Source organism: Leptodactylus fuscus, chromosome 1 (assembly GCF_031893055.1).
Source record: "Leptodactylus fuscus isolate aLepFus1 chromosome 1, aLepFus1.hap2, whole genome shotgun sequence".
Classification (NCBI taxonomy): domain Eukaryota; kingdom Metazoa; phylum Chordata; class Amphibia; order Anura; family Leptodactylidae; genus Leptodactylus; species Leptodactylus fuscus.
The window spans coordinates 126350373-126364926 of NC_134265.1; the positions used below are offsets into that span (position 1 = coordinate 126350373).

At 43.2% G+C, this 14554-nt stretch overlaps 1 protein-coding gene across 1 annotated transcript in view; it reads right to left on the reverse strand.

Annotated features, from left to right (window-relative positions):
* The window catches only part of CASTOR1 (cytosolic arginine sensor for mTORC1 subunit 1), a 33692-nt gene extending 22816 nt beyond the window's left edge, over positions 1 to 10876 (reverse strand). Inside the window, exons 1-3 of the mRNA XM_075276663.1 lie at positions 10537 to 10876; positions 8757 to 8827; positions 1350 to 1528 (exon numbers count right to left, since the gene is read on the reverse strand). Coding sequence (XP_075132764.1) covers positions 1350 to 1528; positions 8757 to 8827; positions 10537 to 10649 — 363 coding nt within the window. The 5' untranslated portion in view covers positions 10650 to 10876. The remainder of the gene's footprint in view (positions 1 to 1349; positions 1529 to 8756; positions 8828 to 10536) is intronic.
* Between the last annotated feature and the right edge of the window lie 3678 nt (positions 10877 to 14554).

Here is a 14554-nt window from a genome sequence, read left to right on the forward strand (position 1 = left end):
TGCTCTCCGCGGCGAAACAGTTTTTTTTTTGTTTTTTTTAACTGGACACAACACAACAAGTTGGACATGCAGGACTGTGTGTCTGGTTAAAAAACGGTTTCGCCGCGGAGAGCACAAAACGGCACTCACGGCCGGACACTGTCTGTCGGGTTTCCGTCTTCTCTCTGCAGAAGACGGAAACCCGACAGACGGAGATCAGGCGCAGATGTGAACGAGCCATAACATATTTACATCAAGCTGCATTGGAAATAACACAATAATAAACAATCTTGAATCTAATCTCTCATATAACATCTGGAACACTGTTCTATTTTTTTTTTATTTTAAATAGTGACAGAAAACCAGCCATTCTAGTGAATAGTGTACTGTCAAAAGATTTAGGGGTTGCCAAAGTGGTAGCTAGGTCATTTCAAATAGCTCTCTGGTTTTATAACCACCTAAAACATGAAAGAAAAACAAAAATGATAAATATAATAATAATATCAATCACATTCTGCACCAGGTTTTTAACTAGTAAAATCAGTTTTTTATAGCTAGGTAGAAAGTATCTTAGGACCAGAATGGAGTAGAAAAAGCACTGGTAAGAAGATTACGTTAACTACAATTTATATTGCTTCTTTAATAGGGCAGAGAGTAATTTTTATTTGTGGGAGGACTTTCTTGCCTACTCTGAAAGCTCCTCAAGTTCATCTTTCGGCTTTTACATTTAACCTTACCTATAAAAGTGTGTGTGTGTGTGTATATATATTATAATATATGCAGGGGAAATAAATCATCACTGAATGTAGATGCATTCCGATCATTAGTCAGAAAAGTGGAAAATATGTCTATACATTTAAACCAATCATGGCTATGTACTATATTTTTGAATGGTCTACACCACTTTTAGCAATATGTCAACATTCCACAACTTCGGGCGGGTTCACACCTGCAACTGGTCTCCATTTTCAGGTTTCTGTCTTCTGCCCGAGAAACTGGACAAGAGACTGAACCAGCAGTTGGTTTTCAAACCCATCCTTTTTTTTTTTTTAACCGAACACAAACACAGACATGGGGGACTTTGTGTCCAGTTAAAAAAAAACCAAACAAATAAAACGCTTTTGCCGCAGAGACCAGAAGACTGCCGGGTTTCCGTCTCCTGTCGGTAGAAGACAGAACCCCACAAAGCGGAGACCAGGCGCAGGTCTGGACCCGCCCTTAGTCAGTTTTACCCTGTATTCCCACTTTTATCTGATTAGGGATTTAAACTAGTCAAAAGGTCAAGGAAAAAGCAAAATAAATACATTGAACATGTTTTGTTGTTCAGCCTACTAAACACTATATATGTAGTATACCATTCGCCATCTTACCAAAATATAGTCAGTCTGGTACGTGGAAAGCATCAGCACAGAGACGTTGTGCTCTGCCAGTGGAGCAATGACAGACTTGGCAATCTTTGTAACACCTCCAGTCTGGATTCCATTGGAAAGCACATTCAGGACTCTCCAAGTATTCTCTGCCACATGTAGAAAATCTGACTTCGGTAACTCTGCAAACACAGATCTCCATTAGACACATAATACATTTAAAGATCTCTATAAAGATAAGCTCAGCTTTACTGAATAGAACAGCAAATACACAAACACATCTCTGGAAATATATCTGAGCTGAATCAGTTGCCTACAACCTTGTGGTACTGCATAGTACAAGTATAGTAGGTCACTAATCATCAGTCCTCAGTGCACTGCATGTATTCAGGACCGCAGTGTTATTACCATATCCTGCTTTTGCTTCACCCGACTTTGCAGTGGTTGTCAATGCCTACTACTAGGAGGAAAGTGTGGGGCTCTGCTAATACTCCTACTACTAGGGAGCAAGAGATTAAGGAAAAGATACTATGCTGCACAAAAAAAAAAAAAAAAAAAAAAAAAATCAACTGCTACTCTACTATCACCCAAAAAAAGAAAGAGTCAATGGTGCCGCTACTACCAATGGAAGCAAGAGCACAGCTGTGACATGTATAGCAAGGTTCACTCATCCTATATGCAAAATATTTTCCTGCTATATTCCCAGGATCAACAGAGAGGGGACAGAGGATCAAGGATCATTTTAGGTATGTTATAGTTTAATAATGTGTTATGTTCTATTCCCTTAGCACTGTAACCTTTAATGAATGATATGGTATACGTTAAAAAAAAAATTGCAGCATCTTACATCATTGCATACAGCATACACTATGTATGCTGAAAGTCTAGCAAATTTGGGTATAAATTCTAATTTTCACCTAGGTTAGTCAATCCCTGAGTAGAACGAGGAAAGGTGTAGGATTGAAATAATCAATAAGGCAGTACTAAAAATTACAGAAATCAATGGTCCAGAATCCTTTTATTTGCTGTGGACAGGGGAGATCAACAGAGAGATCTAATAGACTTATCTCTCCAATGCATCCACAGTTACAAACAAAGCTTTCTCTGAAGGGGGTTTCTTTACATAAATCCAAAAGATAGGTCATAAGTTACTAGTCAGTGAGGGTCCAACTGCTAGGCCTTCCAATGGTGCAAGAATGGGGTCCCATTTCCTGCTGCTCTCAGCAATCTCCAGCAGACCCATAGGGTATGAATGGAGCAGGAATACAAACATGTGACTTGCCTCTGACACCCCGAAAAATATGAACAGACCATGTGCCAATTGTATGACCCTAGCCTAGCTAACACTAAAACTATAAGTAAAATTGGCAAAATAAATAAGCTGGAGAAACAAGTCCGGATTGTCTAAAATCTTTGAGGCCGAGAAGTAAATGGCTCCTGTAACACATACTGATAATTTATTAAAACAGAATAAGAGCAAAAAAGGGACACATTTAACCCTTTAAAGAGGTATTGCAGGGGGGGTTTTGTATTTTTTTTTTTTTTTACTTTGAACATTGTTTATTATAAACGTATTTCAATTTCTGCTCCCATACATTTATTAGATCAGAGTAAATCCCATGGCTCAGTCCCATATAACACATCTATACACTAACAGGATATGATTAAACATAGCATCAGTCACATGACCCCCTAAGAATAACCACCTCAGCCTGTGTGTTTTTACATGGCTGTCTGTCTCAGTGATTTGTAACAAGGTGATGATGTCATGCTACTAATAAAGTCAACTGGAAACAATTAACCAAATAGAAGAACAAGAATATAAGACTTTCTTCTCCAGACATGATGAAGAGATGAGGCTGTAGTAATACTGTTCTGCACCTCAATATATTACTATTAACCTGTTTCCGGAACAAATAAGTGAATGCCAGGGGTCACATAACTGACAAAAAAAAAAAAAGGGTCCCCATCCAATTACGCTCGTGTCATCTCCACCTCAAAAACATCTCCAGAATACGCCCTTTCCCTACCATCCATTAAAGACACTTATTGTCTCTCTGATTCACTCTCGCCTTGACTACTGTAACTCCTTACTAACCGGTCTTCCCCTTACTAAACTCTCCCTTCTACAATCTATTCTGAATGCAGCGGCCAGGCTCATCTATCAGGCTAGACGCTACAGCAATGCCTCTGGTTTATGCCAGTCACTACATTGGCTGCCTATTCATTACAGAATACAATATAAACTTATCTCCTTCGTCTACAAGGCTCTCCATAATGCTGCACCTCCCTACATTTCCTCCTTCATCTCGGTCTACCGCCCAACCCGTGCTCTCCATTCACTCAATGACCTAAGAGTAACCCCCTCTATTATCAGAACCTCCCACACTCGTATACAGGCCTTCTCCCGAGTTGCACCACTTCTCTGGAATGCTCTATCCTGGACAATCAGATTAACTCCCTAAAGACACATCTTTTCAGACAAGCCTATCACAATTCCTAATGTAAACCCTTCTGTTTTGTAATTAGAATCCCTAAAACAAACCCTCCTCTGTTCCCGCTCCCACATTACTCCACACAATATGATGCTGTTTCAGGCTAACTTTATATGTCCAGGCACTGTCAATAAATTAGCCTTCTTGGAGCACAGGGTGTTCCCCCTGTGCTCTGAGCACATCTGAGTAGTCAGCAGGATCTGCATCACCCTGCTCCCTTCTTAAGAGATGTTGACTCATAACGCCTTCTGTGCTCAGAGAAGGCCAATTTGCATAACAATAATCCAGATTTTCAGAGTAAACGGCTACAACAACCTGCAAATAAAAGGTATGCCATAATAGTCTTTCTAAAGGCTACTTGAGCATAGACTTAAGAGGAAATATATATATATATATATATATATATATATATATATATATATATTAGCTTTTACCCGAGACTTTGTGTGCGGTGATTTGAGAATTGGGCGGACACAGACAGTGTGAAACTGTAAAAGTTCTTTAAAAAGTTTGGTGGGATAGCAAATGTGATGTGTTATATTGTGTATGTAGTAATACAGACCATGTGATCTGTTATATAGTGGAAAGCTATATGTAAATGTGAGTGAGTAGATGAGGGCTACTCCTGAGGTGACAGTAAGGGAGCGTTCACACTACCGTCGGTGTCCGACATGTAGTGTCCGCTCCTAGTGTCCGCTCAAAATCTGTCACGGACACTAGGAGCGGACACTAGATGTGTCCGTGACACCTGTCATTCACTTTAATGGGCATCGGGTGCGTTCTTTTGCACTCCGTGCCCGTCCTTCCCTGTCCGCAAGAGAAGATGTCCGACTTCTCAAGCGGACAGAGGAACCCTGCATGCAGGGTTCCTCTGTCCGCTTGAGAAGTCGGACATCTTCTCTTGCGGACAGGGAAGGACGGGCACGGAGTGCAAAAGAACGCACCCGATGCCCATTAAAGTGAATGACAGGTGTCACGGACACATCTAGTGTCCGCTCCTAGTGTCCGTGACAGATTTTGAGCGGACACTAGGAGCGGACACTACATGTCGGACACCGACGGTAGTGTGAACGCCCCCTTAGGAGTGTGCAGGCAGGTTGAGGCAGGAAATGCCAGGCAGTGTGTGTGAGTCTATAGCTGGGGCTAGGAGTCCTGCTTTTGTGAGTCTCCTGCAAGGAAGCCATGTTGTTTAGTGGCACCAAAAGTAGTCTATGACTCAATCCTAAGGGAAAACTATGTTTGTGGAAAATTGCACGCAAATCCGTCCAGGCGTTTTAACGTGATTGAAGAACAAACATCCAAACTCACAAACATGCAAACATCCAAACAATTAGTAGGATATATGAGAATCGTAATGATAGAATCCATTTAAAATTATTATAATAGCTACCATTAAAGGTCCCAAGGAATTGTGCAAAGTTTTTGACTGCATATCTTTCCAGTTAGGCATGCATTACTGTTTAACATCGCCTAACTGTCATTCAAGAGTTTGCAAAATCCTGTTGCAAGTCAGATATAAATTAATATAACAAAAGAGGTAATAGCCATTAATAGAAACTACTTCTCTAGGAATCATGCAAGCATATTTAGCACAGTTTTTAAATAAACAGAACTAAACAGAATGGCCTTTCTAACATTAGAAAGCTAAAAAAAAAAAAAAAAAAAAAACGTTTGGCGCATCAATTCTGACAGGGATAGACAGCTGATAAGATCTTTAAAGGGAGTCTACCACCTCCCCCAAGTATACTCATCTGCCTCAACTGTATTACATAGCACATTAGAGCGATAAACATATCTGTCACGTTCGGCACTTTTGTAGAGTGCGAGAATAACAGCATTGAAGTTTTAGGGGGCGTTCACAATACCACCGCTGTCTGCCCCGGGGTTTCCATCCTAAACTCTGAGAAAACTGGACAGGGGACAACGGTCAGCTTTAAAACCTATTCATTTGAATGGGTTTGTAAAGGTAACTGCCAGTGTCCACATGCAGCTTCTCCACCTCAAAACCATTTTTCTGGTTTGTGTGGGCCCTTGGGCGACAGAACCCCAGTGGGCCCCTTTTGGAATAAATTACGCATACTGCAGCAAAAAAAAAAAAAAAAAAAAATCAAAATTGCTGAGGGAGACCTACCTGAGTGGACTGTAATACAGTACACTCTATACAAATAGCAACAACCTGTTCAGACATCAGAAAGTAAAGAGGGATTTGAGGTGAACATTTTCCTTAGATTCTTCTTTATTTTCTGCCCCTGGCTCACGGTGCGGGGTATCAGTTTTCTGTTGTCGCTTTCATCACTGATTAGATCCAAATAAATGAGTCTAACCAGTGGGAAGTCTCAAGCAGCAACTTCTGAATCAGCGGCAGGATCCAGCAGGACACTTTTTTTCCAGCTTCCTGCTCCAATTAGTTTCAATAGGAGGCAGAATGAGGGAGGAATGTGCTGCAAAATCAGGGCCAGATTCCTCCGTGTGAACAGGGCCTGATACTGTTAATAGTGTCACTCCACAGTGACCCCCAGATGGCATTACGTGCTCCACAGTGGCCCCCAGATGGCATTACGTGCTCCACAGTGGCCTTCACACGCCATTACGTGCTCCGCAATAGCCCCCAGACAGTATTATATACTCCACAATGGCCCCCCTGACATTATATGCTCCCAAGGTCCCCCGGACCCCAGAGTATAATAATCAGATGCCCAGGAAAATGATTAAAAATAACACTTATACTTGCCTTACCTCAACTCTCCTGGTTATCCTCCTCCTCTGCGGACTTTGCGACTGAGGTCCTGCTCCCCAGACGACACTGCTGGGTCCTGTGATTGGGCCCCAGTGGTCACATGGGGCACGATGCCGTCATTAAGCCAGCGTGCCCCACGTGACCGCTGGGGACCAATCACAGGCCCCAGCAGTGTGGTCTTGGGAGCAGGACCTCAGTCACTGGCCAGCAGAGCTTTGAAGTGGATGCTGAGCGCAAGACAGGTGAGTATAAGTTTTGGTTTTTTTTTTAATCAACTCCCCTGGCATCTATTGGAAAGGGAGCCAGCAATTGCTAACCCCTTTCCATTAGCAGTATGTATAACGGTTGGTTAACTAGGCTTTCCCCGACTGCTATCATGGTGGTCCGGGACCTCAGCCATTTCCAGCTGGCCACGTACCCTATGCCACTGCCAAGTGGGCCCCCTAAGGAGCTTGGGGACCCGGCACGTGCCCGGATAAGCTGGGTGCTGATGCCGTCCCTGAAACACAGTACACTGCTCTGATCACAGGGAACCGCTACCCCAATCAGTATGGTAAATATGGATGTAACAATGAATCAATGCAAAGTCACACTATCCAGTTGCTTATTATTCCCTGATTCTGAAACAAGTCAACACAAATGCCTTGCTGTCTCATCGTTTCGTGTGCGATAACTGCAAGAACATGCTTGCAGAGCCAGCTTGCTGCAACCATAATAAAGCTTTTGGGCGTCCTGGTTTCCTTCCTGGCACATTTCCTTTCCACTTCCCTACCCAGCTCAGATGCTCTCCAGTATCAACATTCCTAATGTGTTATGAAGTGACCATTTGTCTCTGCTTTGTAACTTATCATATGAATCCCAGACTGCAAGCAGTGTGAACCACCTTGATAAGATATCATTACATTTGTCAAGGAAAAAAAAAAGCTATTATTCTTCCATCACAATAATTATACATACAGAACATGCAATCCACCATGAGCAAAACAGCGTGCACAACATCCTGTTCACGTGCCAGCCATTATATCACTGGCCACATGCTTTATTCCCACTCTTACACCTTTGTAGATTCCCACAGTAAAGCAAAAATTTGAGAAAGATCAGGAAGCAGACCTAAGTGCCACACCTACAAGGTTATGTGGTGACGCAGGATTGTGTATAACCGCAACATATCAGCTCCTGGACTTCACCAATGACTTATTGTCTGCAGAAAATATCATACAAGGAGTATTATGTAAACAGTCAGCAGTTACACATTTGTACAAGTTCAGTATTTCCATCTACTTGACATATTTATGAATGTCGCCCACAAGCCTAGCACATAACAAGTACTTGCTATTTGCTAAATTTTCAGTTACTTTAAAAAGGAATTCTGGACAATTGTTCTAGGGACAATATTTCCTTAAAGTCGCCCTTCGTAAGGCTGCCAATAGATGTTTTGGCTGCACCATAGCAGTCATGTGAATAAAGTGAATGGCCGAGGAACAATAACCATAGGGACCAACCTTCCCCCTACTTTCTTTACATCAGCTAGCGCAATAGGTAGGTTGATACCAGCAAGCACCAATTAAACTTGCTTTTTTTTTTTTTTTTTTAATTATCATTATTAACTCTGCTCATTCTGCCTGTCTAAACAGGTGTAAGAGAGGAGTTTTAGGGCCAATTCACATGACAACTTGATCCAGATATTGTATGGGATACATTTTTAATAGCTAAAATTTCTACTCTTTCAAGTCCTTAGACAATAAAACATAGAAGAAAACATTTACAAAAGTTCTCTCTCTAATGCACCTAGCACCACACTCAGACCTCATTGATTTCATCAGATTTAGACGGGCTGCAGACGATCGTGTGCTTCCACTGGCCGTGAATTAGAAGCATGGGCAGAGCACGGGGGACACATGGATATCGCCCATGTACTGCCCGTACTTCCGCGGCCCCATTCATTAAATGAATACGGTAGGAGCCACAGAAGCAGAGCCACAAAATAGAACAGGAATAGGACCTGTAATTGTAGCTCATCTCATACCAACTGTGCACCTGAAATCTACTCAATGCACCTAATGTGTCCAGTGTCAGGGTATGGTACCAACTTGAACCACAATGTACATTAAGTATTTGTCATAAAGCATTTATAGTCCATGACCTAAATAGTAGTGAAGAATAATGAAATAGCAGTACCTGCAAAGCCTTCCTCATCTAGCATCAATGTGTAGTCTTCTGGAGTTTCTGTCAAGCTGAAAAAATTGCATCTAGTAGAAATAAACACATTTACTCTATAATTAAATATAACAGTTTCCATACAAGTTCCTATTAAATAGACAAAATATTCTAGCAATAACCAGTATCCGTACGTTTCATTAAAGTGGAACTCTGTTTTGTCATCTTCTGTTAGTGAATTTGTGGAAAACACATAGGGGACCATCCACATGCTGCCCTTTCAGTTTTTCACAAACCCATACATGACGCTTGATCGGGTGGTATGTAGCCTAAGGCCAGTTTCTAATGGACATATTCATTCTGTGAAATACAGACCATATGTCAGCAGTATTTCCTGGGCTGAACACTGCCTGGGGATCTTGTCTCATGGTATCATAGTCGTTTATGATGCTGCAAGTCAATGAATCACTGTAGAACTGCTGTCCCATTCTGTAAACATGCTTTCAGTATGGGACAGTAGCCCTGCGACGATGCAGTGACTCACAGAGGCTACATGCACACGATCATGGGTAGTGTATGAGTTTGGCGGCTATCCGTGTTTCCATGTTTCTTTTGTAGTGACCACGTCGTAAGTGTGTTTTTTCATTTTTTCTGGTTTCTTGTGTATACATGGTTTTAAGTAATTTTTTCACATTAAAAGTTATGTTTTACTGAAAATTACTTTTTTCTGGTGCTGAAAAACTTTTTCTTGTTCTCCACGCATTCTGACCTAGACCGGGAGGTTTTTTTCATTTTTGTGCACCAGCATTATAATTTGTGTGATCCTTATACACATTAGTTAGGGCTGTGAAGCTCCTTTTTCTTTTGCAGTGTATGAGTTTGTGAAGAATGGAAAGAACAACTGGATATACTATGGTATGTGCTTTCCGTAAACTCATACACTTTAATGAATAAGCTTGGACTGTAAAATGGACAGGAATAGCGCCTGCTCAGAGTCTTACAGCCCCTATACAAACTCGTGAAAATCAGAGATAAATTCATGAACTGGATGTCTCAGCGATCACCAGGGCATTAGTACTTGGCAATGATCACTGATGGGAGATTCTCCTATCTCAGCGCCTCTAATGTGGTTATATTATATACTTATTACCATGGTTAAGGCATTCCTGTGGTAGTAGAGATAAGGAATCATTGGAATAATCTACAGCAGCACCCCATGCTGGTCACCATATGATGCAATCCACAGATGTGATGTAGTCTTATTTATCAGACATTACAGGACATTGGCTCACAGTGCGGTAGTAATGTGCCATATGAGGTTATGGTGAAATGTGAGGGCAACTTCCACCATAGCAGTTTGTGTGTGGCTAACTTTAGATGGTCGGAGACTCACAGATACTGTAGACCAGATAGTGCATACACAGTATAAGGCCTGCAGGAAGCAGTTGATAAACTATATATAGTGTATACAGCTATTGGCAGGTCATTTCCTATAGCTTACTCTGCACCTCGGTATGTACAGTACAGAATACATCACTGATGTGCAACCTGTGGCTATACGGACAAACTACAACCCTCAGCATGGACTGACAGCCATCTGGAAGTTGTAGTTTCCTAACATCTGGAGATGGAGTGTGGTGTGATCTAGTGACTAGATTGTAGTACACATGCTGCACACACAACCTATGAGAGGACAGCAGTATAGCAGCATGCATGGCCCCTGTGCGCCTACTGACCAGTATACAGGGGAGGATGTGAGGTGCAGCCTCCGGAGGGAAGATGCTCAGCCAGGGGCACATACCTGGTACGGTGCCGCAAGAACAGTAACTTGACGATAGGGTGAGTGTAGAACCAAAGGCCGGACTTGTCAATGCTCGTTACCCGCACCCGATGCTCCAGCAGCTGCAGGTCCATGATGAGAAGACCCCGGGATCCAGCGTGAGCTCTGAGGGGCAGGACAACACAGGCTGGGGGCGGGGCATCCGTACATGGACGGCGGCGATGTGAGGGGTGGGGCTAGTACAGGAGCTGCTGTTTACTCGCTCACACTCACAGGCTGCTCACTTTCCTGTCAGAACTTCTCTATCCGCGCGACTATAGGCGCTGCTGAGGGCGCAGATAAAGCTTAGGAAGCACAAAGGAAGCCGGACAAAGCGTACACACAGGACAACAGCAGCAGAAACAGCGCGACTTATTAGTAAACCAGCGAAGCGCCCACGTGACCGGACTGAACGGGAAGGGGCGGGGCCTGAGAGGATAGTCTGCGGGTCTGTGTAGGGCTTGCGTATGGTCTAGAGCTGGGCAAGGCAACCCTTAGCGCTCCGGCTGTTGTAAAACTACAACTCCCAGCATGCATACTTACTCTGCTGTCCTTGGGGCTCCTATGGAAGTAAATGGAGCATGTTGGGAGTTGTAGTTTCACAGCAGATGGAGTGCTGAAGGCTGTTGACCCATGGTCTATTGCAGTGATAACGAACTTGTGGCACAGGATGCCAGAGGTGTCCTCTCTGTGGGCACCCATCTGTGGCACAGATTATACGGTGTGGAAGCCACTGTGGAGTAAAATGTACTGTGGGGGGGGGCGCTGTGGAGCAGATTGTACTGTGTGTGGGTCACTGTGGGGCAGATTGTACTGAGTGGGGCCCTTCACTATTTCTATTATTGTATTACAGTATTGGTTTTATAGCAGACGTGATATTATTATAGGTCATAATAACGTATGGTCACTATATAACAGATCTGTGTAATATAAATAATGAACATTGATTGTTCAAAATTATACCAAATGTGGTACAAAATTGTTTCTATAATTGAAAGCTCAGTAAAGCCCCATTCACACGACCGTATTTTGCAAGTCTGTAATTGTCCGCACAATATTAAGGTTAAATTGATGTGTTGGCACTTTGCAATAATTTAGAGAGTTATGGGTTGCAGTTTGGGCACTCGGTCTCTAAAAGGTTCGCCATTACTGGTCTATAGGGATGGGTTGTGGAACATCCTTAAAGAGGACCTTTTTTCCTCCTAGGGCACATGCGGTGTAATACACCGCTAGAAAGCTGACAGTGCGCTGTCTGCTTTCCCGTTCTGTCCTCCCAGTGAAGAGCTATCGGTGGCGGTACGGTAGCTCTTCAGTGTTAGAAGGGCGTCTACGGACGAGTACTGGGAGGGGCGTTCCTCACTGCTCAGCATCATCACTGCGCAGTAAGGAACACTCCCTCTCACAGAACAGCGCATTAGACGCTACTGTCAGGAAGAGCGTTCCTGACTGACTGCCAGAAACGCCCTTCTATAACTGAAGAGCTACCGTACTGCCACCGATAGCACACTGTCGGCTTTCTAGCGGTGTATTACACCGCATGTACTCCAGGAGGTGAAAGGTCCTCTTTCAAGGGGTTGTCCATGATGAAATGATACTTCTAAACTGAACACCCTCCACCCCCCACCTAACTTCTAACTTACTTTACAAAAAAATGTATGTTTACCCAGATTGCTGGGGGATCATGTGAGCGTCCCAGGCACATTTTCAGATTTTCCCGCGATGTTCTATTTCCGGAAATGGAACGTCACCAATATTAACCCCTAGTTCATCCCATTCCATCATACTTACCTGTCTTTCTGTTGAATCTTCTGGAAACAGAACATCACTTCCTTCTGGCGTCCAACTCCTCCTCCTCTTGACATCTGCTGGCCTCCTACACCTCTAGTTCTATTGCACAGACAACGGCAGAAGTCAAGAGGAGAAGGAGCTGGCCTCACAGAAGGAACTAATCTCCCATGCCCAGAAGATCCAGATAGGAAGACAGGTAAGTATGATGAGGCGGGGGGTTGACTGAGTAATTTAGAAAGAGCGGGGTAGCTAGGGAGACAGGGAAGGGGTGTGAGAGAGGGAGGCAGTGTGAGTCAGCTCTGAGTGAAGTGCAATGCATCATGGTAGTTGTATAATAGCATAGATACCCATGTAAACATATGCAGAAAATACCAGGAACTCCCAGAGGAACCCAGAAATCACAAAAACACTGCTAAAGGTATATGGGTGCATTTATTAACCCATCAATAGCACTAACAGACCTTTTTTTTTAATTAAAAAACAAACTTTTTTTGCTCGGAAAAACCCCTTTAACACAGATACATGATATAAAAATGTCATATACAGTGCTGGTCACAAATGTGAACAATATAAATCATGTGTGACAGCTGCTGCAGGAAGTATGGTGGATCACTAAGGACAAATGTTTATATATCAAGAGTTTATTTCATGTGGAATTGAACAGAGAAAAACAGAATTCAAATATCTAATACAGTCACGGCCAAATGTTTAGGGACTGGCACAGAGTTTGCTGCCTGCTTCAGTGTTTTTCTCTCTTTTAGGCCCCATGCAGACTGCCGTGGCGTGGTTCACACAGTGAGCCATTCATTTCTCTTGGTCCAGACACACGACCGTGAATTACCAACAGTGTGGACCACAAAATTCAGGACAGGTCCTATTTCTGTCTAGTTTTGCGGCTGTTCTTCTATGGCTCCTATTCATTAAGTGAAGAACGGGCAGCACACGGATCACGGCTGGCGGCTAGCACACAGTAGTGCGCAACTGATTTTAGGCTCTATACACATGAAGTGAATGGGTCCATGGAGGCACAGTCAGCACACTGATGTCACCAATGTGCCAGTTTACCATGGACCAGGCATATGTATTATGTGTATGTGGCCTTATTCAGATGTTTCTATAATATTCTGAAGTACGATTCTAAGCATTTAAGGCCCCGTTCACACGGGGCAAGAGGGGGCGTATTTTGGTGCAGAATCCACATCATAATCTGCCCCCTCACATTCATTTGGGCCTAACCATGAGCGGAATGCCGCGACGGGATGCCGTGCACCGCACCAGCATCCCGTTGCGGCAGCCGCGACGGAATATGCACCGCAGAATCCCCGTGTGAATGGGGCCTAATATGTTTTTATACTTTTATTGAGATATATCAAGTTTATGTAGAGACTCAATATTTACAGTGTTGACCCTTATTTTGCAGTTCATCCTTGCATGCTGGATATTGGCTTCTGGGCCAAATCCTGACTGTTGGCAACTCATTCTTTTCTGATCACAATTTCTGTTTTTGTTTGAGGATTTGCCACAGGTTCTTAGTGGAATTAAGATCTGGGTCACTTCCTGACCATGGACCCAAATTTTCAATGTTTTTTTCTCAGTGCCACTTATTACTTTTGCCTTATGATATGGTGCTTCATCAGGAGATATTCTTGGAGGAAATTATGATACCAATCTTTATTCCTGGCAGTGTTCTTAGGCAAAATTGTGAGTGAGATGATGCAACACTTTTCGCCACAACTGTACAAAAAAGAGTTATGTCTAATATAGTCAAAAAACCAAACCCAGTTGATACTCCAAATATATTACAAAACCTACAGACCAATCACATGACAGTAGCTGTTTCTGGGGACCAATTATAGGGCACTAGCTATATCTGGGCACCAATCATAGGACACTAGCTGGCTCCCTACTGGCCCCATATAGGTTGCCCCCACAAATTCATGTCCCCCCGCCCCTTTGGTTGCTCCTCCGTGTCATGTCTGCCTCAGATTGTCACCACAGTATCATATCTTCCCACAGTGACATGTCCCACTCAGGTTGCCCCCCACAGTATCATATCCTCACCCTAGGTTACCCCCACAGTACCAAGTTCTCTCACCCCCCAAGTTGTGCCCATAATATCAGGACCCCAATCATGGGGCACTAGCTGTATTTGGGCACCAACCATAGGACACTAGCTGTATCTGGGCACCAATCATAGGACACTAGCTGTATC